This window comes from Lagopus muta, chromosome 14 (genome assembly GCF_023343835.1).
Source record: "Lagopus muta isolate bLagMut1 chromosome 14, bLagMut1 primary, whole genome shotgun sequence".
NCBI lineage: Eukaryota > Metazoa > Chordata > Aves > Galliformes > Phasianidae > Lagopus > Lagopus muta.
In genome coordinates, this window is record NC_064446.1 from 3,292,827 (window position 1) to 3,320,161 (window position 27,335).

The following is a 27,335-nucleotide window of genomic DNA, read 5'->3' on the forward strand; positions in this document are numbered from 1 at the left end:
CAATTTTAGGGTTGATGAAATGAATGGCTTTTGGCATCTTCCAGTCAGCTAATTAGTGTATATAAATTATTTACACCGTTATGGAGTTGTTGGGATATGAATTAAATTTTCAGCAAAAAAAGATTAGAAATGGGAGAGGGGAACGGAAAAACAGAGACTAGTTTTAGCCAAACACAGATACGTCTGTTAATGTTATCACATCCTGCTGAAGGACATACAGAGACGTTCAATTATTTGTACGTTAACTCACAACAGAACACGAGGTCCCTTTGTGCTGCACCCAGCCCGGGTAGCTGCCACGCTTCCCCCAAATTCTGTTATGCTTCAGTTCCACAAGGAAAGCTCAGATTAGCATCTCACAGCTCAGTGGAAATGCAGAAACATATTTGACACTAACAGAATTTAAGAACTGCTCCCTGTGAGGTATTATTCATTTCTGGCTTTGCACGGATAAAATCCCTTTTATTTTGACTGTTGTTTCTGCTAGTGTTGATATCAAGGAAAGAAACAGGCACTTAAATAGCGTCCCAAGAGCACTTTACCAGTGCTAAGTAAAATAATCAAACCAGTAGATGTTACGTAAGCTCTGTGTTTGCAGAATGGAAAAGAAAAACTCACAAGGTACAGCAGGTACAGAAACTAAGTTAGGAATTGATCTTCACCTTACTGACATGACCGAGCTCACGGCAAGCCGCCCAGCAGCCAGAAAGGATTGGAATGCAGCTCTTTCCCACCTCATCCTGAATTCCACCTACCAGCCAACCTTTCTGCTATGTGCCCCATTAGACGTTAAGCTGAACAGCCATTGCAGGTGTGTGAAACTGTCCAAGCCCTCCCCTACCAATGCAGTCCTTGTGCTGCTCCAATGCCTGCTGTGCAGAAAGGAGTTACAACATGGCATCCATCAGAACAGACAGAACGCAGTATCACACCATCACTACACAAACCAAGTTACTTCTGAAATGCACCTTCAGAAAATCAGCGCGTTATTAATGCGTACAAGCAATTACTCAGCTGCAAGAGAGAAAGGATGGCATCTTCAGTAGTGAACTGAAGGAACGTCAGTCCTTCCAGGATGAAACCAGCCAGCACTTCAACCGCTTCAGAAATATTCTACACCTTTCTTCACACCCAATTCTGCCAAAAGAAGAGGACATCTGTACAGACATGATGTCACCAAATCCATTCCTGACAAAGCCCTTGTACTGGTGCTGTACATCCATTCCAGCAGCAGCCCACAGGCCTCTCAGCAGCTTCACCACAGAAGTAGATCAACACTCACCCATTTCGAGTCCCTTGAAAGCTCTTACTGCAAGGAAGTCAAGTCTATCACATCAAGATACACTTTTTCCAGCACCTGTCACTAACTCATCGATGCATTTTAACTGAATGCATTGGCGAGAATGTGCTTCATGAAGCATTTCATCTACCCTCTACCTGATGATTAGTAAATACAACCAGAGATTGGGCAATCTCTCATCAGCTGATGCTACACAAGTTGGATGCTGTGGTATTTGGAATAGAAGCTTCCTAAGAAGATGAAATCCAGGTTATACGTAAAGTCTCTTGCTTTAACCTTCAGAAGCTTTTGTTTGCTGCTTTTTTATTACATTGATCTGGAAACTATGCCCATGCAGCACAAGTGTGCACACAAGTGATACACACGCCTGCCTGAATTCCACATGATGCAATAGCTCTTTATTCCAAAATCCATCAGAGAAAGTTTTGTCCCAAAGGGGAAGGGACGAAGTATGAAAGATACAGACTTGCTGAAGTGCATCCAAAGGAGGACCACAAAAATGATGCAAGGGACGGAACACCTTCGTGTGAGGACAGGCTGAGCTGGGGCAGCTTGTTATCTATGCATTTTACCTTTAAGAAGAAAGAAACTAAACAAAAATCCTTGCAATGAAACTGAGGATATCCATTGACTTTTACGCTATCTTATTGAACATCATTCTAAATAGGCTACAGCGTATCAATCTCTTCCATATCCTTCCACTCAGCCAAAAGATCAATTTAAGGAAGGAGTCTGAAAGGAGACAAGCTAGATGGAAGGGAGGAAAAGTAAGTAGGTACCAACACTCATGTGCCATTGCACTTTTATGTACGTGGGGAGCTAACAGCTAAAAGTCATGGAATGGCAAGTCATTGCTGTTTTATCAGTCTTAATTCAACTCTTAGTCTTTCACCGTTGGGCCCTGATGCATGCTTTTTGTTGTAATATAAATAAGAATGAATCCCATGTTTGTTAGCCACTATGCTGCTGCAGGTTAGCACAATGCCAACACTACTTTGCTCTGCAATGCTCGCTATTGAAGAAGGGCCCAGTGGTGCTGAGATGCTTCCTGAAGACAACAGCTCACCATGCTGCACCCTGAACATCTACTGCACAAAAGAAAGAGAAATAAAACTTCTATCTAATTCTGAACTGTTAACGCTGAAGGGGGAAAAAATAAAAATCAAAGATCACTTCTTCTGTGAAGGCTGTTTTACATTCCTGTTGATGCCCCTTGAAATTTTATAGAGCTCAGATTGAACGCCTACAGAGTTGGTTACTTTGGCAGGAATTGTACACACAGGGTGCATGATTCTGTTGCACAAAGGAGGAGAAAGGGCATTCTTCATCATCTCAGTATTCCTGTTGCCCTACAGTTAGCTATCAGTAGTTTGGGATGGGCAGTGTGTATGTTCTCCTCACAGCCATATATGAAAAATGCATGAACACGAAGTAAGAGCTGAACCACTCTATAACTTAAGAGTTATGTCAGCAATTACAGCTAGAACATGATGTAAGGAGGAAGAAAACATGAAAACAGCAAAGGCAGGATATTCCATTTTGTCCTGCAAATAGCAAGCAGCTAAAGGAGAGAGAACCATTACAGGACGATGTAGTTTTTTCCATAATTACACTTAGGTTCTCATAAATAACAGAGGCTGCTGATTTGTAAAAGAACACAATCAGAATGAGATAAAAGTAATACTTCTGGCATGCCATCTCCTTTGAAAGCTGGGAGAAAAGTGCTCTGTGAGGTGGCCAGTGAGGTGCATGGCAGCTGGCTGGGCAGCTGTGCAGATGGCAGCTCCCAAGGCTTCAGCAGCAAAACAGGAGAACGGGATCAAGTAGGACCCCACGGGGGTCATCCCTTGATCCAGGCATGGCCAATGCAGTCACTCTCCTGGCCAAACAGCAGCGATCACCATGAAAACGTGAGGAAAAAGCCCAAAGATAGCTGGATGGCATTTGGTATGGGATATTTATACTCACTGATCCAACTTCTAACTTGCAAAGTAAATGCTTTTAAGTAATTGAATTGGTCAAGAAAGGTTGTCAAGTTTCCCAGTTTCAGCATGATTCAGTATCCCTGAAGAAATGTGTTTCTATAGAAGCATCACATGATTTTTGCTGAGAACTGGTTAGAAAACAAAACAAAAAAAATCAATGTGGAAAAAGCTGCTAGCCTCTACATCAGATCCAGCACTGTGGAGTTTGTTTTGCTTTCTTTCCTCGTTGGAAAAGGTTAAAACAATTCCAGAAATACCATCAACAGGGAATTCGTAAGATACAGTTTTCTGTAGAAATGACTGTGTTTTGCAGTACCTATAATAATCTTTTCAATAAACATCTTGACAGGCTGGGGGACACGATAATCTGCCATTTTCCACTTGCAAGTACTTAACTCTCCCCTCCAGAGCGGGAGACAGTGCAAGCGATAACAGAAGTGCAAATAAAGTATTAATCATAGAAATTCAAGAGCAGCAGCCTTCACCATCTGGGAGGGTGGGACTGGTGCAGGGCAGAGACCTGAAAGAGCACAACCTCCATCCCAGCTCTGTAAAGCACTAACAACTTTCTGACAAGCAGCCAAGGGACATGAGCACAAGGTGCAAACGAAAGGGTTTTATACAGCTGCGCTGCAAGGGAGCCCAGGCAGAACCCTGCAAGGGCAGCAACAGCTGCAGTGGAAACCATACATACCTGATGTAGGTGCTAACCAACCTGAGTACCAGAGCCAAACTGTGAAACCACAAGGAGACGGCATGCAGAGCCACAAATGCACACAGCAGTTCTACTCACACAGACACAGAGCTAAACGAGGAGCAAGGAAGTGTGAAGCTTCACGACATTGTGAACAAATAAGAAATTTGTTTCACCAGAAAGGTCAGCAGTAGGACAGCTATGATAAACATCCAAGCTTGAGCAGGGCAGCACGCTCTTGCAAACACAGCCATGAATAATTACAGCTTCCAACTGCATCACCCCATGGATCTGGAGGGTTGTGGCACAATCTCTGCTGCTAAACAAACCCCTGTGAGCTACAGGCTGGAACTGATTGTCTGAAGGAGTGCTGGATGCTGACTGCTACAGTGCTGGAGTGGCAATGGCACAAACAAATTAAATTCCTCGGGGAGCAGAATGACTGCAATTAATCCACCATGTCAAACTCTTTCCTTCTCCTTAGCAAGGCTGAAGCTGAGGAAAGCCACAGAGGCGGCTGTCAGAGCTAATCTGGAGAGACTCCTTAGGCACTAGCAAATGCCACCAGGCAGGGAAATAGAAGATCAAACACAGCAAACAAAGTTCATCACAGCCCCATTTGGGAGCCAGCAGCTCCCTGCACACAGGGCAGGCAAGGGGAGCTCAGTACGAGAGGGGACACCCTGAAAGCTCGAAGAAATTTGGATATTTCAAGAAGGACAACCTACAATTATTAGTTGAGCAGTGTTTTTAAAAGAAAAGCTGAATAATTATAAAGGCAAATATGCCTGAGCATCCTTGTCTTCAACTCCAATTGAGCAGGTAGAGAAACAGTTTCACTGCAGCAGTGTGTTTGCAGCACATTATGTTCCACTACAACACTAACAAGGCACTCGGAAGTGTGACCATGCAATCCTTGAGGCTAAACACTTTTTCCTTAAAAATATAAGCAGACATCCATTTACAGATTTTACAGGTTTCTGCCTTTGCCATAAAAGAAGTTTTATAGTCTCTGCCACAGAGGCAGGTACATAAAGTAATGGAGATAATTTCTCTGGAACTTCCGTGAACATTTTCATTTATTTTTCATTCTCTAGTATTCAAAAGAGGGAATGTTCCTATGTTCTTAATTTGCACTATACTTGCTATGACTAAACTATACTATGTTGCTATGACACTACACTATACTATGACTAAAACAAAAACAAAACAAAAAAGAACATCGAGGTAGGGAAGTGCTATAGAACACTGCAGAAAAACATGAGGAAAGAAAACTCCTAAGCAGCATGATCCAGCCAGCACCTGCCGTCAGGTATCCTCTGCTTAGCAAAAGCCAGCAGTTCATACCTGAGGGCAGGGACAGGATGAGCTGCATCACAAAAAACAGCAGCAATGGGATCCCGCAGTAACAGGGCCCTGCAGAACACAGCATGGAAGCCCAGGTGCCCACCAGCCCGTGCTTCTGAGCAGACGTGCTGTAAGCATCAGCTGCACTTCTTTAACACCTCTCATTTCAGTCCCCCACGTAGTTGTGAATAATCATCTTCCCTCTGAAATAAGTGGAGGAGGGGCACAGAAGTGACCTCCGATAGCAGTGTGCAGCTGCAGCCTCTGTCACACCAACCCCAGGAAGCTCCCCAGCACCAAACCCTGTGCACCAGCACAGCTCAGAACCCTCAGGGAGGGAAGAAATCACTGTGGGGAAACCTGCTGGCTTGGTTATACTGAAGGCACACTGTGCTGAGGCTGACATCCAACCTGAATCTTTCCTCCTTCAACTTAAAGCCATTTCCCTGTCCTGCTGTTACCTACCCTTTCAAAGAGTTGATATAAACACACTGTGAGGGCCAGTGCACTCAAAGATGCATTTCACTCCGCTTATCTTCAGGATTTGGTACCTTGCTATAGGTGCTACTGTGTCAGTGCCAACAGCACAGTGTGTAGATGCTCTGCATTTCTCTAATTTGAAGAAAGATGATTTATGAATGCTTCATATGTCTCTGGAGGACAGCTGGTCAGCAAAGAAGCTGAGCTAAACTCATAAAACAGATGTACAGCCAGAACCGACTCTTGCATTACAGGGAAGGTTATTGTTCCCCAGCCATAAGTTAATACAGAATTCCCCCAGATGTTTTCCCAAACGGCATGTAATGACTTCAATTGCTTGTGGATGTATTGCTACACTGAGGGACACAGAGCTTTGACTCAGCTCACTGCCTGGGATGTTGCTGTGTGTCAGGAGCTGCTTCCAGCTTCGTGAGACCGAGCGGCTCCCAGCACAGCACTGAGTAGCAGGGAGCCACAGCCAGAAGCCACAGAACCCAAAAAGAAAACAATGACAGCTCAGCATAAAAAAGCAGTGAGTTTTCCATGTTTCTATACCTATTGAGATCACAAAAAACTCGTCCCGTGCTTTTTAAGAACTTCCCTTTAGCTAAGCAGGTTTCGGTGCATGCCGATTCCACCTCCAGCACTTGGTTTGAATCAAACAGAACCAGTTAATGGAGAGTTCTGGAAAGCACAGACATTGCAGCAGGCACATCTCATCTCATCTGAGCTCCACCAGCAGAGCTTTAGGGTACAGCTTCAGACAGCCTTACTCCACCTGCATTTCAAGGGGGACGTAAAAATTAAGGGGGAAGAAAATAATCAGAAAAATATTCTATCACTTGATGTTTTGTTAAAAAAATGCCCAACAGGGTTCTGCTCTGAGATGCAAACTGCCACTGACAGGTCTCATTTCAGTCATTTTGCTAATCCCTCAAATGAAGCATCTGCAAGAGCCAGGCCTCACCTCTGGAACATAGCTACCAAAGTGGAGCTTTCAAACACACTCAGCTGCAGCGACTTCTGAAATTCTGCATCTCTTGAGCTTCTATCTGCTGCTTTCCTCTTCACACATCTTGCTTCCTCTGTCAGACAAATGAAGAACTAGCACTCAGCTTTTTCTGAGCAGTACAAAGGAGTAAGTCAGCTCCAGAAGATGGAGTTTAATAGTGGTTCCTACACCTCATCTTAGTGTTACTACACACAGCCCTGAGACAGCACACAGAACTCCTCTACCTCTGCAAGTAAAAGGAGAAATAATTTCTAGTGAATATAAATATACAAGAAATGTTTATGACATAGTAAATTGTGGATGCCCCATCCCTGGAGGCATTCAAGGCTGGATGTGGCTCTGGGCAGCCTGGTCTGGTGGTTGGTGATCTTCCACGTAGGGGGTTGAAACAGGATGATTGTTGTGGTCCTTTTCAACCCAGGCCATTCTAGGATTCTATGACAATATAAACACCCACTGTGCCTTCCCAATTACAGCTGTGCAGACCACTGAACAAGAGTGTAATGCCATCTTTAAGCATTTCCTAGTGATTGAAATCTGCATTGCACTCCATTAACAAGCACTTGTATTATGTCAGTATTACTACTTATACAAGTAATTAATTCCCAGTACAAGTGAAGAGTCAGAGGGAGAAAAACACAAGATCCTATAGTTTAATGAATATCAAATAAATGTGTCTTGGTCTCAAAATGAACTATTCTGCAGCAAGAAAAAAATTCCAGCAAAAACTCAAAGCCCAGAAGGTTGACAGTCATGCTCTGATCTGTCAGATAAGAGCAGCAGCTATCAGGCACTATGCGTATCAGTAATTATTACAGTGCTCCCTTAGAAGGAGCTGAGAAAATTCTTAAATCCTTCTACACTTGAGTGGATCGAGTGATTGACTGATGACTGCAAACACACACATCCCGAGCTGCTCAGCAAATGTAATTTAGGATTATTTGCTCACTTTTGCTCATTTCATCTGTGAGCAGACAAGTTTCCCACCTGCCACATATTTGACTTCACTGGAGAATCTTCAGGGGAAAGCAATTGCTCTGAAGAGTGCAGACATCAGAATTACAGTAATGAGATCTGGAAAGAAGGGATACAAGTGTTCGTGCTGTTAAAGAGGCAGCAATGCAACTGCCTCAGCATTTGACTTGACAGCTAGTTTTTAAGGTCAGCACTTCTGCTGCTGTTGTTTGGAATTAGTTATTATTGCCAGGTATCTTAATTTATTTGTAAGTACACAACTGAACTGCAGTGCCACTCCAAGAGTAAGCTAAAAGCTCCTGTGATGCCCATTCTGCAACAGGGAATACCAGCACATGTAATAACAAACACATAACAATTTGCATCCTCTCATAGTATAAGTACTGCTCGCATTGAGGCCAGTTTTCATATTTTTCCCAGTCCCACAGGAGGATCCCTATGATTACATGGCAGCACCAACGATATGGTGGCAAGGTAGGAACTCCATCTCTCCTGGCTTTTCCCAGCCAAACAAATCACCTCTACCTTTTGTCAGCCTCAGCTAACCCATGCTTGGAGATACATGAATAAGTAGCACAGGGATTTCTATCAGTATTTCTGGCTGATGCTCTCCTGAACAAACTTGGTACAGTCAGCGATCTACGAACACACACAGCGAGTTGTGGGGATCGGTTTGGTTAAAAAACAAAAAATCTCATTTGTTTTATCAGTAAGTTCTTCTCTTTTGAAACTCACAGTGACACTCTGACACATCCATCCCCTTACAAATAAACAATTCGACCACCATGGCTTACTTAATTTCAGACATACGTATGCTTTCCTCACTTAGGAAAAGCCTTCTTCTTCAAGTTTGTTACACTGCAAAGAGAAGAGACCAAACTCCCCACTTCAGCACTTGAAAACAGAAACCTCTCTCCCCTCTCCATAAGCAGTAAAAGAAAAAAAAAAAAGGTTGGTTTGCTTCTGGTTCTTCGACTGAAGCGGCCAGAACAAACACAAAGCTTTTTCTGATTCACATTCAGAATTTATTTCCACTGCATCTTTAATTTGATGTAGATCTCAATATTTTATTTTTTACTTACTACTTTATTTATTTTTACAGGTAAACATATGTATTCATGCACCAAATTGTCAGCTGTACTTTTATTATCCCAACAGAGATTTTTCTCTCCCAGGCTGGCATTAAATTTGATTTCAAGAAAGGAAAAAAGTTAGCAAGGAAGACTAATCAAGAAAATGAGATAAGGTAACACACAAAGCAAAAATCACAGCTTCAGATCCTCTCTGGCCGTTACAACCCACTGAAAGCAAATGGATGTCCCCAGTAAAGCACAAAGCCCAATTCCCTCTCTATGTCTGTATGATTCCTAACACAGATGAAGACAACCCTGAGAAGCCAGCACACTGACAGACCACACTTTCCTCCCTCTGCCTACCTGCTGCTCACATTGCCTTCCCTGAAACCCACCCCAAAACAGGAGCTGCAAAACTGGGGAAGCTCTCTTACCGTCTGACAAGTCAATGAGCCCGAGGTAGTGCAAAAGTTTCAGAGAGGAGCACACCACCACCACAATGCCCAAAGTCTGCAGTCCCTCCGACTCGCCTTCAGCCCACATCCTTCAGGGCACCACGCAGATACCTGCTAGCGTGCCTGCAAACAGCCGGCAGGCATCTAAAGCTGAGAAATCCTCTGTTGGAAGCTTTCCTTCCCGATGCTCAGCCAAGTGCACGGCACAGATCCTCTCCCCCTTATCCTTGCACTCCCCTCCGTCTCTCGTGCTCTCCCCTTTTCCCAGCTCTCCTCTTCCCCTCTCTCTCCTGCTCATCTTCTTTTTTTTTCCTCCCCTCTCTCATCTTTTAAACATCCAAGCAATTTCAACATCCCACAGTAACCTATGGTTTTATTTTCTTTCACTTTAGGGTAATTCTCTCAAGAGAATATTCTCCCAGCACAACTTAACACAGCGCTCCTACCCACAGTTGGTGTCTCACATGATGCTTATTGCTTTAAGTACCTGAGATACCAGTCAATTTTTTGCACTGGGGATTTTCTTGGTAATCCTGGCAATTCTGAGCCTCTTCATCAGTCTTTTCTGTATTCACAGAATATGGCAAACTGTAGGGGTGGAAAATTTCTCCCTTTTTTAATCCTCCTCTTACTCCACAAGCAGGGAATGCACACAATGCCACTCTGACGTATTGGGGTACAGCAAACACTTGCCACTGACACATAGGCACCCATCAAGAGGACCCAAAAGCTTGCTGTTGCCCAGCAGCTCATCCAGGGAAGCATAACACACACGCAGGTGCTGGGAAGGATCACTGCTGGCCTGGAACAAGCAGCCTCAGCAGGCAGCTAAGTAAGATAAACTACTGTGCTTTACACGTGCTCATCTTCACTATATTTCACTGGGCTGCTTGCATAGGGTAACACTGCAGGTTGTTTTCAAGTTAAGTCAATTACATGCTTTTGTTGTTTACTCATCTGTGGAGGTATTCAGCAGGATGGGTGTTTTATCAGGATAGCAGTTGCAAGACTGCAACACCATTAAAAGCCACGTTTTTCAAGCATGTTTTTAAGTAGAAGATGCTGGTACGTCCCACGTAGGATCTTCAGAAGGACAGAGACTGCCAACGTTTTTCTTATTGCACAGGACCAAGGCTGTCACTTTCCTCACACTGTCCCCACACCACCAGCAGCCCCAGCACCCTGCTGTCCCTCTGCCTTAAGTTCCCACTGAACATAACATCCGGGCCAGAACCTCACAGGGATCCTGCGCATCATGTGAACACTCCATTGCCAAAAACTGTTCATATTAATGTCAGGCTGGAGGTGCAGAGTACTCATACATACTTGAGTCATTAAGTACAGAATACTAATTGAATTTGAACTTTGTTTCTATATGCAGGTAGCCAAAAGATCACGCTCATTATTCATGAGGGTTCTGTCACTGGCTTTACCTATTCAGAGCTCAGCAGCACGTTAACAAAGTTATTTCTATTGATGAACATTTTAAGCCAAACAACTTTTTTTTGTACTGTGCAGCATCTAACACATTAGGCTGTCATTTCCCTGATTGCTGGGCTGGCTATGATGCCACTTATGGTTGTTTGCAACCAGCTGGGAGAGAATGCAGAGGGATTTCTTCCATTCGTGACCACCATGTTTCTATGGCAATCACCTTGCAGCCAGCAGCTCTCCCCAGAGGCTGTTTCCCCCTCCTCATTTCCTAAAGCTTCCCTCCTTCCAGTCATTTGGCCTAGTATCAGCTGCCTGTTACCAACCCAGGAACTGGAATTTCCTTCTGCTGGGACACGTTAGCACTGCATTGTGCTGACTTCTAGAAACTGCTGTTGGGTGCCAACAGATAGAACATGAGGTTCCTCCAGCTAAGCAGCCACGCACTGATGTTATGGTGGTTAATTAAACCTTATTACCTTCCTACTGCTATTTAATCATACAAATCACAAGTGACTGACTACAGAATTGGCTACAGATGCTTACTGCTGACAAACTCTGTGGACCCTTGCGTTCTTATCACTTTAAGATATAATCTAAGACAGCATCTTTCAACAGAAGGTTCCCTCCTACCTTGGCCCATTACTTACAGCAGCACTCATTCTCTACCACAGTACTGAGCTGAGAGGAACTGATTCCGATTTAAGTTGGATAAAGGATCCTCAGTACAGTGCTTCAACAGAAATCTGCACTGAAATAGAGTTCCACCAACAATTGACAAGAGATAGAAATATTAAGTAAGAGCTTATGAGGTGTTTTATTTCAATTGCTCATGGAACAAAGGAAAAACCCAGCTGAATCAATGCCAAATAGTTGGACTCAGAATTTGAGTTCTTTGGAATAAATATTCTACAGCCTAGAGACATTCTGCAGATCTGCAGCAGCTTTTGGATGAATGTTTCCCAAACATTAGAAAAAAACCTGCAGTAAAATACATCCTGCTATTCTCAGAGAGGATAACTCAAGGGCCTAAATGGTTTTAAGTAGGACCACACAAAAGGAGCACAAACTCAAGCGTTGCCATTGAAAACAAGCTTTGTAGAACAGCAACTGAAAGAATGCTGCTTTGTTGTATGTGGACAAACTTACGCTTCCTAGGAAGGAGTAAAGCAGCTTCATTTTTGCAAAATGATAAAGAGGAATGAAAACAGGCATCAGTTCTTCCCAATGCCTAGCATATGCAACTCTGACGTACAGCATGAGGGGCTGAGTGGCTCCATGAACTGTGAACGAGGTTTGTGCTGGATATGCACAACACACACCCCTTGTGGGAACATAAAGAACTTCACAGTGATCAATCAAAACAACAAACAATGAAAAGAACTCTGTGGTCATAAAAGAATTGCAGTGATGCTCACATCAGTGACCTATGTAATCTACAGTCAGCTTTTAAAATTGGTTAGGGAAAGATGTTTCACATGAAGGTGCAACTGCACAGCAAAACAGAATAACTTCCCATAGTCCATGGCTGAGCTGTTAGGACTGTATTTATGCTTTCCAAAGAGGAGGATTCATCTCCTTGCTCCATTTTAAAACAAAAACAGCACAAAAGTTTCTCATTACTCACACCTGTTAGAAAACTCCAATGGTTTTTCTATGATTAGCCTGGTATAAAACCCCAGATATAAAGTTTGTCACTTTGATGGAATACTCCTTTGTGTTTGTGCTAGATAAAGAATAAATCGGAACATCTGATTGATTCTTCCCGTACAGCACTTCATTTCAAGCATCTCTAGAACAACTTTGTTTATGGATCTTCCTTCTCTTCTTGGCAGTCCTGAACAGCCTTCCCACACAGCTACTTGGCCATAAATCTATTTCTACTGCAGATCTGAAGCTCTTCTACCTCTGCCGTATTTTAAAAACACATCATGAGATCATTCATACTACTGCAGGTAGCTATAACATCAGAAATATGAATTTACTACTCCATGCATCCTTCTGCAATACAATTTGCATTATGAAGTTGGGGGGAGGCCAGGTGTGTGGGGGGAATTAGTGCTGTTTTCATTTTCAACCAAGCAGACCAAAATGAAAACCAGCTGTTTCTCGGAAGTGATTTTTAACACACCCAAACAACGATATTAATGCATCTGGATTTTAATCAGCCTGGCTTGGTCAGCTGGTTCATCTGCCCCTTTCACCATATGTGGTGAAACCCCCTTTTTTTTTTCCCCTCATACTTCTCTGACTAGCCCTAAGGAATTTGTGTCATCTGCAAGTTATGTGAAAGATAACTGTAGATCATGATAAAAAAATCATACCACAGTCATTGGCAGACTGGTACCCCAGTTATACCAGTTCAACTAACAGCCACGTGGAAACAACAGGCTCAATGTCCCACCTGCTTACAACCACTTGCACACCATGCTGACCCCTCTGCCTGCATATTGGCCTTGTATCCTGTTTGTGTTCTCCAGCAGTTGTCCATCAGTGTTTTTCTAAGTCCTGGCTAATTAGCAGTTATTTCGTTACTAGGGAGACATTCTGCATAATGCTCGGTGAACCACAGATGTCCAAATTGTTTGGTTCCGATGACACCGAAGGAGCTCAGGTCTCAGCCTGCTGCTTCCTCCCTTGTGAGCTCAGGGAAGTAACCAGCAGATGAACACCCCTTCTGATACACTGTATATTTTTCCACCATAACAGAAACAGCTTTAACTCCATCAGAACGTTTCCCCTCGGTTCAGTTCTTCTGACTCACATGAATAAGCCGCTTCCTTCACTCTGAGGGCTTTCCTACTTGCTGGAAGGTCACAGCAAGTGATCAAATACAGCCTTACTGACATCTCCATAGGTTGCAGCTAGAAGCAGACAGCACATCCCACCCCAGAGTACCACAAACCACTGACTTGGTTTTGCTCAGGACCCCAGGAAAAGAGGGGCTGAAGTTCCAGCAAGCCTCCTGGCAAGCTGCAAATCATGGGAAACCAGCAACTAATGAAAGAATCATGCAACCTTGAAGAAACAACTTGAACCACAGTTTACTTGCACACCATCTGAAATTGGGCAGCATAATCACAGAATCACAGAATTGTAGGGGTTGGAAGGGACCTCCAGAGATCATGGAGTCCAACCCCCTGCCAAAGCAGGTTCCCTACAGCAGGTCGCACAGGTCGGCATCCAGGCAGGTCTTGAACATCTCCAGAGAAGGAGACTCCACCACCTCCCTGGGCAGCCTGTTCCAGTGCTCCTCACCTCACTGTAAAGAAGTTCTTGCGCATGTTTGTGCGGAACTTCCTATGCTGCAGTTTCTGGCCGTTTCCCCTTGTCCTGTCTCCACTCACCACTGAAAAGAGTCCGGCCTCGCCATTCTGCCCCCCACACCTTAGATATTTATAGACCTGGATCAGGTCCCCTCTCGGTCTTCTTTTCTCAAGGCTGAACAGACCCAGTTCACTCAGCCTTTCCTCATAGGAGAGATGCTCCAGGCCCCTCACCATCCTTGTGGCCCTCCGCTGGACTCTACACAAGAGATCCCTGTCAATAAGTACAATATATAATTATTCCTGGAGCTCATACTAGGAGGTGAGCACTATTCTCACTGGTAAATAATACACATCACTGGTGGGAGTAAAGCACAGATAAAAGAAACAAAATTGTGGCAACTGCCATTACTGTCACTGGCAGGAATCCCAACAGGCTCCATTACTTTTTTCCCTACTAACTACTTTCCACCTATTTCCCTTCACCTTTTTTTTTTTTTTTTTTTTTTTTTTTTTTTTTTTTTAAATAAGCAAACCAGCATAGCCACCAGAACCACAGCCCACACCAACTGCCTCTCAGGATTGCAGGACACTGGCTGCTCCCAGGAGCCACGCAAGCAGTTCTCCAGCACCACACTTGTTTGCAGTGCAGCTGGCTTCAGCTGGATGAACCACTGGCAGCTGCTTACTGATGCCTGCTACACTACAAAAGGAGCTGGGGAAAGGCATGAAGACTTTTCTTTGTCCTACTTTCCAAACACACGACGAAAGTTGAGGACACACACTGAGAAGAAATTAGGTGAGAGGAAGCAAGAAGTCAGAAGGCAGCACAGCACAAGAGGGTATTTCAAGCCTAAAATAAGGAACACTAAAACCATGTGATGTGATCAACAGATCTAGGAAGGACTGAATTAAGGCTATATGTACTCTGAAACCTCACACAGAAGTCTAAAACCTGACATTTTAGTTGAACCAGGGGCTGTACTCCCATACAGAAGAAGCATCACAGCACCAGCACGCATCCAGCTGACCTGCACTGGGTTCTACATCACAGCTGAGCACTTTCCTGGAGCCCACACTTGGCTGTGAGCACTCTTCTCTTCAAACACTTCACCAGCAAGAATTTTACCTTTGTCAGCTTGCTAATAACTGACAAGATGCTCCTTCTGACCAGATCTTTTCTTATTTCAATCTCACTGGCCTTCCTCCAAGCTGTCCAACTGCTGCCCAGTCAAAATACACAGGCTGCTCTGTTGAGGAATGCATTGTCTCAAACGTGAGACAATCAGCAATACTTTGTAGACAGTTCAACATTTGGAAGCATTCCTTTGGACAGAACCAAAAGCTGTTTGCTTTCTAAAATGAATGCCCAGGAATGTTTTCTAGCTGACGACGTGGCCTGGAAGCAAGTATTTCAACTTGACATAGGAAGTTAGGAGATGAATACCACTGTAATCTGTGAAGGCAAAATACAAGCTGTTATCACTCCTGATTTAGACCTAGGTGGCCTGGAAGACAAGAACAAGGGTTCCTGTTGAGATCCCCCAAGCTATCCAAAGAGCAGTCTCGACCACTCTGGGCTTTCACTCTTTGTAGTAGCCATTGCCTAATATTGGTTTAGAACTTTCAGCACAGAAATAACTCCTGTGCTAAAGTACTCTTAACTATAATGCTTATTAATTATAATTAGCAGATTAGCCAATTTTACCTCCAACTAGAGTATTAGTTGTTGTTAGAAAGCTCTCAATACATTTATTTGTATTATTCCTCTGAGTCTTGGGTGGCTCCATTATTGTAGCAACCCATATTGACTATGGGAGGTGCAACTCAGGAGACAGAAAAAGATTCACCTCTCAAAACTGACTGGGACAAGACCATGTTCTTCAGAGAAAGATCCTGAGCATGGACCAAGACATTTGGCTGCAGGCTGCTTCAGTTCATTGCTGCCATCCAAGATCCTTTTGTTACCCCAGGAAATGCCAGACTTAATGCCAGCAACACAAGCTTCTGTCTTACCTCAAAGCACTTTCAACTAAGGTGCAGAACATTTAGATTCTAGTTGTCTATTTCTTTCAAAGTTCAGACTGTAAAACATGTAAAAGAGCACTTTCAGAGGAGAAAACAACTGGGCTATCTTCCACTGTGGTCTAATCAGTAAGCATGGATGGGCTATCTTCCATCTAATTACTAAGCAAGGAAGGTTCCGGTTTGCACCTCTGAAAGTTGCAGATCTGACTGCAGAACAGAATTAAAAATATCACCATCTGGGAAAATACACTTTGGGAATGTTTCACACATGGACTTGATGGATATCAGACTTCAGATGCAATTCAGCCCAGGAGGACATAGCAGCAGGGATGGTACAGTTCACACCTTTGAGATGAGTAAGATGTAGCATTGGTCAGAAGGGAAACAGAATCCTAGTAACCATGAAAGAGCAGCAAAGAAATGCAAATTTGGAGCTGTGGGAGTTTTGTCAGCCACAAGTTTGGAGAAGTAAGAAGAAAGCCAGGAAGACATCCGTCCCTCTGAAAAGCCTCCGAACTACAGTGAGTGTCACAAGACACAGTTCTGATCATGGCACCAATGTCAACCCAGCAGTGACAAGCAGCTCACTGCTGCCACTGTTCTGGGAACATAATAAGGAGTAGGATTACCACTCCACCTGCAGTAATGCACAGAACTTCATCAGCCACGTTATCATCACAGCTCTGGTGATCTCCAGTCCAAGCACTGGCTTCTCACCCACTTTAGTTTTTAAGTAGTGAACTGAACAGTAAGTCTGCTTGGTAGATTTCCAACCCTCCCCTGCATCCCTCACTGCTCTAGTGGAATACTACCATCTTATTTCACACGAAAATGATGTAAAATATTGCCCAGTAAGGATCACCTCATTCATTCTCCTTGGTTAAAACATAATCATTACAAGCTTAAGCACTGAACTGTGCCTCTCCACTTGTAGAATGCTGCTCCTGTCTGTTACACTAATCAACCTTTTCTTACCACTCTTCATGACATTCTGGATTTCTTTTTAAATAACCTCAAGCAATGAATTAGCCACAAGCACATGGCTTATTAAGCAAGCCTATATTTTTCACTTATTGATCTGTTGCAAGAGGAAATACCTTTCAATGTCCTCATTGACTCTTGGCTAAGATCTTTTCTTAACTGTATCATCTACATAAGACTTGCATTTCAGCTTTTATCATCAGTAATTTGTATTTCTATTTCCCCCCAGCCTGAAAGGAGGCTTCATTTAATTGCTCATTTGCATAATTATTCAGAAAAAGAAAGCATCACAAAAAATTACTAATAGGAGATCAGACTAATATTCACCAAAAAAAATTACAGAACAGTACAAAACTAAATGTTTTATATGCTTCATCATCTCAAATCACCCCTGAAGTGTTTGGAAACCCAGCCCAAGCAGCAAAAAACTCAGCAATTAATACTTTGCAATTAAACAAATCAAGAACAAAAAGGTCAGTTCATAGAGAATGTCTCCTTGAACAGAAGTTTTCCAAAAATAATATCAAGTTTATAAAGTACAACACAGGCAACAAGAAAGGGGAAAGGGAAGGGGGAGAACTTATGGAGGACTGTGAGCACAGTGCTACCTATTAGGACTGTGGCAGCAGTTTCACATCATTTACACTCTGCGAAGCAGTCAACACAGACTGCCTCTGCTTCACAGCAGTGCTGTACCTGCTCCTCTAGTGGCAGCACAAGAAACCCTGCTTCTGGGCCCAGTACAGCAAGGCTGAAACTCATAGAAATGTGGAGGTCTGACCAATCAAGGGCTTGATGATAAGCAGTAATACAGGTGCACGTGACAAACTACAGAAAGGATGCTGAAGCTAAGCAATAGCCATGCACGATGTCCTCCTTCCAGCCCCTGCCCTTATGTGAGTACTTTAAATACTCAATTACCAAGCAAGCTGGACTTCGGTGATGGAGCCAGTTTGCTGCTCATGTTGCTGCCACACAGCAATGCGCCAACAGCCCACGCCTGTCTGTACTGGGGAGCTGGAAAGAGAAGGGAAAAAAACAAACAGCCTACAGAACCCATAGACTACCTCTTCAAGGAATGAGGGGATCAAGAAGCAATGTAAAATGCTGACTGCACATCAAAAGTTAACTAGATGCGTGGAAATCAGCAGTAGGGAAAGTGAAGGTGCCAGGGATTTTCAGCAAGCAGATTTACACTTGGAAATTAAGCTGAAAATCAAGGACAAAGGCAAACTGAAGGAGATTTATGACTATAGTGTCATTAGCTCATTTCCCAGGCAGTCAGCAGCGGGCAGATCCAGAGCAGGGCCAGGATGCACAGCATCACACAGCTCTGCACCTCTCCCAGTGCTGCAGCGACCCTACCACAGAGCTCAGTTAAGCAGATATGTTTATGACGGTCCAGAGCATTGATTTGATGTTCTCACAGATCTGTGTCTACTTAAATATTCCTGTCAGCTTGCTGAATGAAACATATTCTATTTAAAGGAAAGGGATATGCTACAGTACACTACTTTCCTTCCCCGTCAGTATAATTAAGCTGCAGCTTGTTAATTGCAAGTTACACCCTTGTGGAAAAAAAAATACAATGTTTAATTACTATTATTGAACTAAATATCCATTTGAATAAATCAGTGGGTGCCACACTGCTGCTCAAACACTTCACAGCTCAGGCCCAGAAAGTAATGCACTTGCATTAAATGAAAGGATGTTTCAGCTGCCAGGACTTGGGCAGTTCTGAACTCTTTCAGCAAGACAAAACCCAAAACAAAGCACTGATGCCAAATTATGTCTGTAGGTTTTGGAGTTGACAGTTTAGTTAGTCTAAAATACAAAACACTTCAGTGCATTACAAACCCTTGGCTAGAGCTTGCTCTATCCTTTGGTGTTTTACATTCACAGTAACTGTAGTTAATTCATTTGTCAATCACTGTCAAACCACACACTACAATAAAATGTTTTAGCATTACTAATTCCACAGTTACAACATAAGAAAACTATTGATATAAATTCTAGAGATACATCACTATTCAGCCACTTCCAGAGATGGTAAAAACAGAGCACCCAACTGTTTCTTCTTCAGCAAGGAAGTACTGAGCAGTACCCTCTTGCAGTTAGCAATGAAGCTAGAAGGAAAAACATTTGCTATACAAAGAAAAGCAGAAGTACAACTTCCAGCAGACAAAATCACTCTGCAAGGCTGGGCTTCTTGCAAGAGACGTAGAGTTCTTTGGTGATGGAGATCCAACCACCTGAGCAACTTGAGGATTAATGTGCTTGAAGAAACCAGGATTGTCCAGGCTGGGAATACATCCCTCTTTTTTTCTACCCTCTATTCCAGTTTTTTTTTTTTTTTTTTTGCTTGTTTTTAAATAACATTCAGTTGTGAGAAAAGCTAGGCCTCTGACTGGGCACAGACTCTGACCCAACTGGAACAGAAGCTAGGCTTGCTTTGTTTTGCCATTTTACTTGCAAGGCCTTCTTACAAGAAGGAACATTGAACCAACCAAAGGACCTCAGCCACTCTGCACAAATCTTGTTCTCCAGACCCTCCACCATCTGAGCAGGTCGTTTTTGGAGGCTCCATTAGGCCAGCAGTGCTGAGCCTGGTACACCCCTACAGGATGGCTGGCCCCTTCAATGGCCAGGGCACACTGTTTGCTCTAGATTCAGCTTACCTGCTTGATTTCACACAAGCATATAAGAAAACTGTCATGTATTCTGCTGAATTGATTGCAACAGATCACAGAATTTTCTAGCATCTCGTGTGCTGCACACATTGCAGAGCTACCATCTTTTGTGCTAACATGCACAGAAATAAGTCTCCCAGCGTACTTCTCCTGAATGTCAAGTAGGCAGTCTGGAGCTGTTAGGATATAAGCTCACAGACATCCAAGCACTAGCAAGCATTAATATTTAGGTTTATTCAGGCCTGGGCATAAACTGCTTTCCAGTGGGAAACATATACATCTTTCTGAACACCAGAAGAGTGCCTGGAGAGCCTGCTAAGAAAGAACAAACATCATCTCAGCGCACTGTCCCAAATCTAAATTCAGGATTGAAATTTTCACTGTTATAATTCTAGAAAGAGAACACGTAGTTAGCATATTTATTCAAAACATTCATTTCAGTTTATGCAGTAATTGTGCTTAGAGGGGGCATTAGGCAGTGCAGATTGGGAAACACCACACAGCAGCCTAAAATTCATCGTCAGCTGAGGACTGCAGTTGTTACTTGTTTATGGTGATGCTAACTGCACAGACACTCAATTGGATTTAACTGCACATCATTTTAGGCTTTGTTTTTGGTCTCTATGCTACCATTCCAAAGCACAGACAATCAATTAAACGTGCCAGAAAACATGTAACTGACAAAACTTAAACAAGGGCTTTACTTGAAAGGAAAGCCAAGCTATACAGACGTGAAAGATTCCAACTTACATTGTAATGAATTGTCAGAGCTGAGTTTGAGCCTTAACAGGAGCTATTTCTTTAATACCTCTCCCTCAGTGGGGAGAAAGGAAAGGATGCAGACACCTACACATACAGCCCCACAGCAGAGGAGCAGGATAAACTCTTCATGCTTTGTATCAAAAGCAAGCGGTCAGGAAGGCAGAGGCCCAACGCAGTTTGGTGGCGGCTGGCTGCAGGAACACCAGAACCATCAACATGACCAGGGCAGGGAGGCACACACAGTCCTCTTCTGCACCTTTGCATGCTGCCTGAATACACTTACTTGTACTAATAGTCCTTTGAGAATAAAGCCATATTTCTGTCCTCTTTATTCTTCTCTTGGGTAAATGTGTCAGCACTGCTTTGTTACTGGAATGGACATTTTCTTCTTGATGTTCAAAGATTGCCTGCCTGAAATGCTGTTATGAGAGTCTGCCCTCCTGGTACTCCTCAGTTATTGCTGGGCCGTCACTTGTCTATCACTCCACCCCATTAACCACTAATAGGCTGTCAGTGCCTGCTTTTGCTTGTTCCTACCAGCCAACTGTGAGTCACAAAGAGACAGAAGAGATGGATGTTAGCTTTAGATCTGGGAAGCCTTGTAGTTCAGCTGGAGAGAAGCAAAACCACGTCCAAGTCACAGAAACCAGAATGCCCCAAGTATGTTTTAGGGCCCAGACAGGAGGTGTGCACTCATCCCAAGCTTCCCCTTTTGCAAGTGGGCTTATGGCATGGTCTCAGAGGGCTCTTACAAAGTAAGCATGCTAAACATTGTGCTGCGTGGGCACTTAAGGATCCTGAAGCAGGACTAGAAAGGTAATAATTTGGCAAACAAAATGTGCAAAAAAGCATGATGCAACTAATTGAAGCCACTTAATAGCTACTGTTGTCAGCTCAGTGCAAGAAAGCAACTTTGTCACAGATGCTTAACTCCCTTATGCAGATTTCAGCATCTCAGAACTTGTGAGGAAGTCAGCAAGGAAGGTTGGCTAAGGGCATCTGTCTTTCAGAAAGTCATTCGGGAATAAAATATGATCTCCCTTACATCTTGGTCTCCTTGGTATACAGTTCTGAAGATCACCGTACATCCCATTGTTTGATCAGCAGGTTGGGAAGAAGTACCTTTGCAGACCATTTCAGAGAGTGCCCAATCCAGAGGTCCCTTTATGCAGTAGTGCTTAACAAGACATCAGCTGCTGAGCATGTTGCAGTATGGGTTTGCCAGGACTTACAGGGAGGCATGGAGAAACATCTACTTTAATAAAGAAATCAGGTATAAAAGATACCATTGAGAAAAGGCAGTACCAGTAACCAGGAATTAAACTTTTGCAATTAGCTAATTAACTACCTCAAAACTAATTCATTAGGAAGTTGCTTGTCTTCATTTCATTCATTTCTCCCGGTGCCTGCTTTCCTCCTAACTTTAACTGCAGTGAATGTAGGAAAGTGAGACCCAGCAAGACACACTGGGCTCAACTGCTACACAGTCTCCAAGCTCAATCTGAAGCCAGTGCACACTGTGCAGCCATCCCAGCTCCGTGGGAGGCTGGAGGAGCTCAGCATCTGGCAGGTTTGCCCACAGCCAGCCACCATGACACAGGATATAGAGGAATTTAAGCAGTGATTTGAACATATATTGAACTACCAGTGAGATTGGCCAGACCAAAGTAACACCTGGTGGTGCAGCTTCTGCAGCACAGGGTACCCCCACTTGGATATCTAGGGTGCAACACCTGGAGGAGTCTTACAAAGCTTCTCCAGGATCCTACATCCGTTCTTAACAAAAGTCAGCAGAGAACAGGGACAGGTACGTAAGGCTGCAGGACATACGCTTGGTGGAGTATGCTCCGATCCAAGCTCTGATATAAAGCCTGAGGTTTTCACAAAGCCTAAGGAGAGCAGCAAATCACCTCTGCCTTAAAGTGACTGGTGGAAAGAACTCCCTTTCACAGCAAATGCTTTCTGAGTTATCAGCTCAAGCTCTCTGCCTCCTTAGGGTTTAAGAGAAGGAAAAAAAATATGAAATGCTCATTTTTATTTCATTTCTGCTTATAATCAAGCCACAAAGTCTGTCTGTACTTGGCAGAAAGCCTTCACTGGCCGCACTGCAAACGCATACTGCAATTTGGTATTCCTTCCAGATTATTTCTTGAGCAGAACTGACAAAGGTCCCCATTTCCCAGCTATAATGAAATGGAAATAAATCCTGAAAACTTCCTCTCCACAGTAAGTCTGTGGAGATATTTTCCAGTTTGAGGCTATACATTTTTTTAGCTGCTGCTTAAATGCGCTTTAAATACAGCGTATAAAACTTTAGCAAATGGTGAAAGAATGAGGCAGTGTCTGCAGGTCCCAAGAAATGCACTAACAGGAACAGAAGAAAAACCATCAGTAAAAGCTTTAGATTGAAATTTCCCTTAGCTAAATGTCAACCAGGATATAATTGTCACAGCCATTATAGGCCTTTCACCTGCAGTCCTATAGTTGTAGAATATTTACAAAGTAAATTCTCACAGGGAAATCGAGGAAGGAGGAGAAGCACCCCTGAGCCCAGGGGGGAGCCAGGAGGAGAAGAGGTCATGTTCCCAAAGTGCAAAAGCAGTTCTGTTCCGAACACTGCCTTCCTCCCACTGTCCCACCTGAGCCCCTTAAGCAAAGCTGTTCAGGCTCAGCTTTGCCACTGTGTTCACCGATTCTGCTTTGAATGACCTATTCACTAAAGCCCTTCCAGCAGGGCCTTGTTTTGAGCAGTAACTTCACAATTCCGTTTGAAATTCAGTTGAGCAAAGATGTTGGTTACCCTAAGCTCTCAAGCAGGCATCCCAGGGCTCACCATGGCTTACAGGGCATTTCCTGGAGTCCCCGGCTTCCACTCAGGCAAATACCTGAAGTCATTTTGACTTTGGAAAGTAAAACAACAATACAATTACATGGAACGAATATAACAAAAACGAAAAAACAAAGCATCACAGAAACTGTAAGACTGGAGAGACTGAAGGAGAATAAGCATTAGAGGAGGAAGCAGCATTATATGTGTATCTCATGGTGCAGTATTTCATTTGTCAAGCTAATGCAAAGCCCACAGATCCTTCTCTGAACAATAGAAGGTTTTAGCTTCCTTGGGAAGTTACTTGTTACCCTGAAATAAAGAGAATTTGAAAACCTGATTTTTTCTTCAGAAGACTCTTCTGAAGCAAACTCTGGTATAATACATTAAAGCAGATTAAGAATAGTAATTCCTTCAGCTTTGAGCACAAACAAGCTGGTGCCAGGAATTGTACTGATGCATCACCACTGCAAGATCACCTTGTTTTAGAGGGCAACTGAGACAACAGTCACTTCAGCAGAATAAAGGGGGATTCTTAGAAAATAAACTTCACTGCAAACTCTCCTAGACATGTCTGCATGCATTGGTTGCTTGCTTCTCTACCCTCAGAAGCAGCAGCAAGAACAGGGAGGGATTGGAACCAGCAGGTAGCAGTGATGTGCAGGGTGGGAAATACCAAGGGGACCTGTTTGGACAGCACAAGGTGTGTGGTTGAGCACAGGCTGACAAGGATCCCACCTCCCACTTGCAGTGTTTCAGTTTTCTAAGCTTCAAGTTCCCCTTTAAGGAAGCTGCAGTTCTTCCTATCAGGGCGCCAGAGCAGTTTTGCCTCTGGGGTTTAAGATGGCAGATTTGAACTGGAGAAAGCCTGGCAAACTGAAAATTCCTGTTAAGCATTATGTTGGCTCTCCAAATAGTCTCATTTAATAAAAAGCAGATGGGGACAGAATATACACGCACACAAATTTACTTACTATAACACTGCTGAAAAGGTGAAGTTGGATTATACTTGTAAGGTCTAAAACCTGGTCCCTTGGTTTACGTGGATGCAGAATTTCCTGTCTCCCAAGCTCCCAGAACACATTGGCATGGAATCATTCTCTGCTCCGACACCAATCACATCCATTCAGTACAGAAGTTGAGCAACGCATTCAAAACGGATTAAGTTGTCTTTGGGACAGCAAGGCAATTCTGTTGCTGTCATTCCTGAACTTGCATGTACTTAATTGAGGTTACCCTCAAGAAGGACATCCCTTTAAACAGATTAAGTTATGATTTTACTATCAATTGATGCACAGTTTCTTAAAGGAAGTCAGACCTACTCACACAGTTCCCTCCACCAGCCTGGATTTTAAGAGCAGCCCATTCCACAGTCCTGTAGCTTTCAGACTACAGAAACTGCAGCTTAAGCAGCACACTGCAGAATTAAATGCATACCTTTCAATTGCTATTTTAAAAACACACTAAACACTGCCAAACCCATAGGAATTTTAAGCCCACCTCACCAGGCCCCTGCCTTACACCAGTTATGCAACTGTGGGTGTGCAAAGACAATTTAATTCCCCTTCCAACAATATTTTGTGCTACAGTAAAGGACTTGAAAAGCCTCTGAAATGCATAGGACATCTGGATATTACCAAGTAAATCCTGCTGGCAGAGAATATAAACCAGAAGATCCTCTGCATCTTGGTTCTCAGGATTATCCCAGACCACTTTCCTAAAGTCATTTGTCTGCAAGTACAGCTGTGCCTGCATTTCTCATTCCAGATCATTCCTTCACCTTTTTCCATAACAGCCTAAGAAAATAAAGTTAGCTTTATACCAACTCTTAAGACTAGGAAAATCATTCCAGACTCCAAACTGGAATCAAGAGCATAGAAATGCATGTTACAAATAAACAAGAGTGCTAACTATGAAGTGACAAGCTCCAGTAAGTAACTGGAAACACAAAATTTCTCACTGGTCAGGGGAAAGCAACAGTTTAATTGACAGAGTGCAAAGCAATCTGTAACTGTAAGCAGCATTCCAGCATCGATATAAATGCACAATTAACTAATGTGTATTTATTTGGAGATCAATATTTCTCCTTCTGCACAGAGCATTTTAAAGTGTAGGGGGAGAAGGAAATAGCTGTAAGCTTCAAGGTCCAGCACAGCAGATTTAATAGCCTTCACTCAGATATATTAGGAAGCTATTAAATGTCTCCATACAGGTGATTATTGGAGGTTTGCCATATCTTTCACTGTCCCCGGGCCAAGACACAAGGAAAAGGGAGAAGGGGGAAGAATGAGAGGGAACTTAATGGATCCAGCCAAAGAGCTTTTCTCAGTAATCACGTCTGATTGGAAAATTGTTTGCTTCGAAGAACGGAAACCTGAAGCTTTATCAGTAATGAGTGATCTCAAGTTCCTAATTAACTGAACACCAAGTACCACGCATTTCACATCATACTTTCTTGTCACATACGCCCTCGTTTTCTAATTATTCCCTAAAGGACTACTTTGCCCATAACATGATGGAGAAGGGGCTGGAATCTTCAAAATAAAGTCAACCCAGTGCTTCAGGAACTACTGCATGGCCTGCGAGGAAACTAGGTTGCTTACCTGTCCAGTTACCCTAATCCTGTCCAATTTCATGTGCAGATGGATACTGCATCACATGCAACTCCTCCAGTCTGTGAGAGGAAGAAAGGCCATGCAAAATGCGAAGCCCAATGACAAAACATTTAATTGCAAGCTTTTCTAGAAGAGTACCAAGCAGGAGCTGCACGAAGCCTTCCTCCACACGGGCCAACTGCAGTGCAGACCATTACCAACATATCGACAGCCCTTTCCCTCATTCCTCTGGAAGAACACCAGCATCACCTTTAAGGACAATTCTATTGTTACAGTTTCCCACTTTGGGCATGGGAGTCAGTTTCAGGAATTCCCAGCTGTGGCCCAAAGGCTCCATTCACAGCTATTGGAAAACCCCCCCTTGCAAAACAGCTTCTGCCCACAGAGGCAGGATTCAGCACCAGCGATGATCCCTGCCTTTGATTTCTGCAATCCCAGGAGCTACACAGGCAGAATTGAAGGCCAGGATCCCGAGGTGTCTGCAGAACCTGGCTCTCTGTGAGAACTGAGTCCAGCAGGGACTGGGCATCACGCGTGCTTCAGATGGGTCTATTGCCACACATTTGGTTGGAAACTTCTGTACCTGGTGTTAAATTCACATCTGGGAGATTCAGTATCACCTTTAACGATCTGACATTCAGAACCAGGAACAGACTTGCATCAATTCATTACATGATATTACTCACCATTTTTCAATTTCTATCACACTTCTACAAATCACTAGGACACAGTCAGGCCAGCATTAGAAGCGACAGAAAAGACTATTCACATTTTCATGTACAAGTTTGTGCAGAAGACAATCTTGTGAAAAAGGAATTGTGATGAAATACAGATAAACATTTCCACAGCGAGCTGAGCAGCTGCTGCCTGTATCCCAGGCAATGGGCTCAGCCCATCACCAGTGTAGGACAAGTATCCCATACTGCTTTCAGTCAGAAACCTGTCCTAGTGGGCTGGTACATATCTCAGACAGAAAACTCATCCTGCTGCAGGAGAGACAACACTGGGGAGACAACATGGGGCAAGAATCCTTGTTGGACATGGAAGCACAAAGCTGACACCATTTCTTAAGCAAGTCTCAACTACAGTTCTGCAGTGCAAAGCATTGTCTGAAATCTCTAATATGCAGATCAAGACTCGCTCCTGCCCTGCTTGAGCAGAAGGAAAAACAATGCCATATCAGGATGGGAAGACTGGATCCCAGATAGGGCACAAAAGTGGGTTAACAGACTTTAACAGTCACAGGTGAAAAAAATGCACAGCCATAAAAACAAGCAGGGAATGCTGAATGTGATTGAATTTGGATTTAAAAATTTGATATGCATTTGAAATTCTGTATCTCATTAACAACTGCAGTTATAATTATAGTGTTAGCTGGGAAAACAAGCCTTGAGGAGCTGCACTTCCTAGCAGC

At 43.4% G+C, this 27,335-nt stretch overlaps 1 protein-coding gene across 11 annotated transcripts in view; it reads right to left on the minus strand.

The window, feature by feature from the left end:
• KCNIP1 (potassium voltage-gated channel interacting protein 1) overlaps positions 1–27,335 on the minus strand; it is a 265,634-nt gene that overhangs the window by 30,528 nt on the left and 207,771 nt on the right. The window contains exon 1 of one of the 11 annotated variants that reach the window (XM_048961104.1): positions 9,301–9,567. The exons of the other annotated variants lie outside the window; for them this stretch is intronic. Coding sequence (XP_048817061.1) covers positions 9,301–9,409 — 109 coding nt within the window. The 5' untranslated portion in view covers positions 9,410–9,567. Of the gene's footprint in view, positions 1–9,300; positions 9,568–27,335 lie in introns of those variants that run through there. 11 annotated transcript variants of the gene reach the window in all.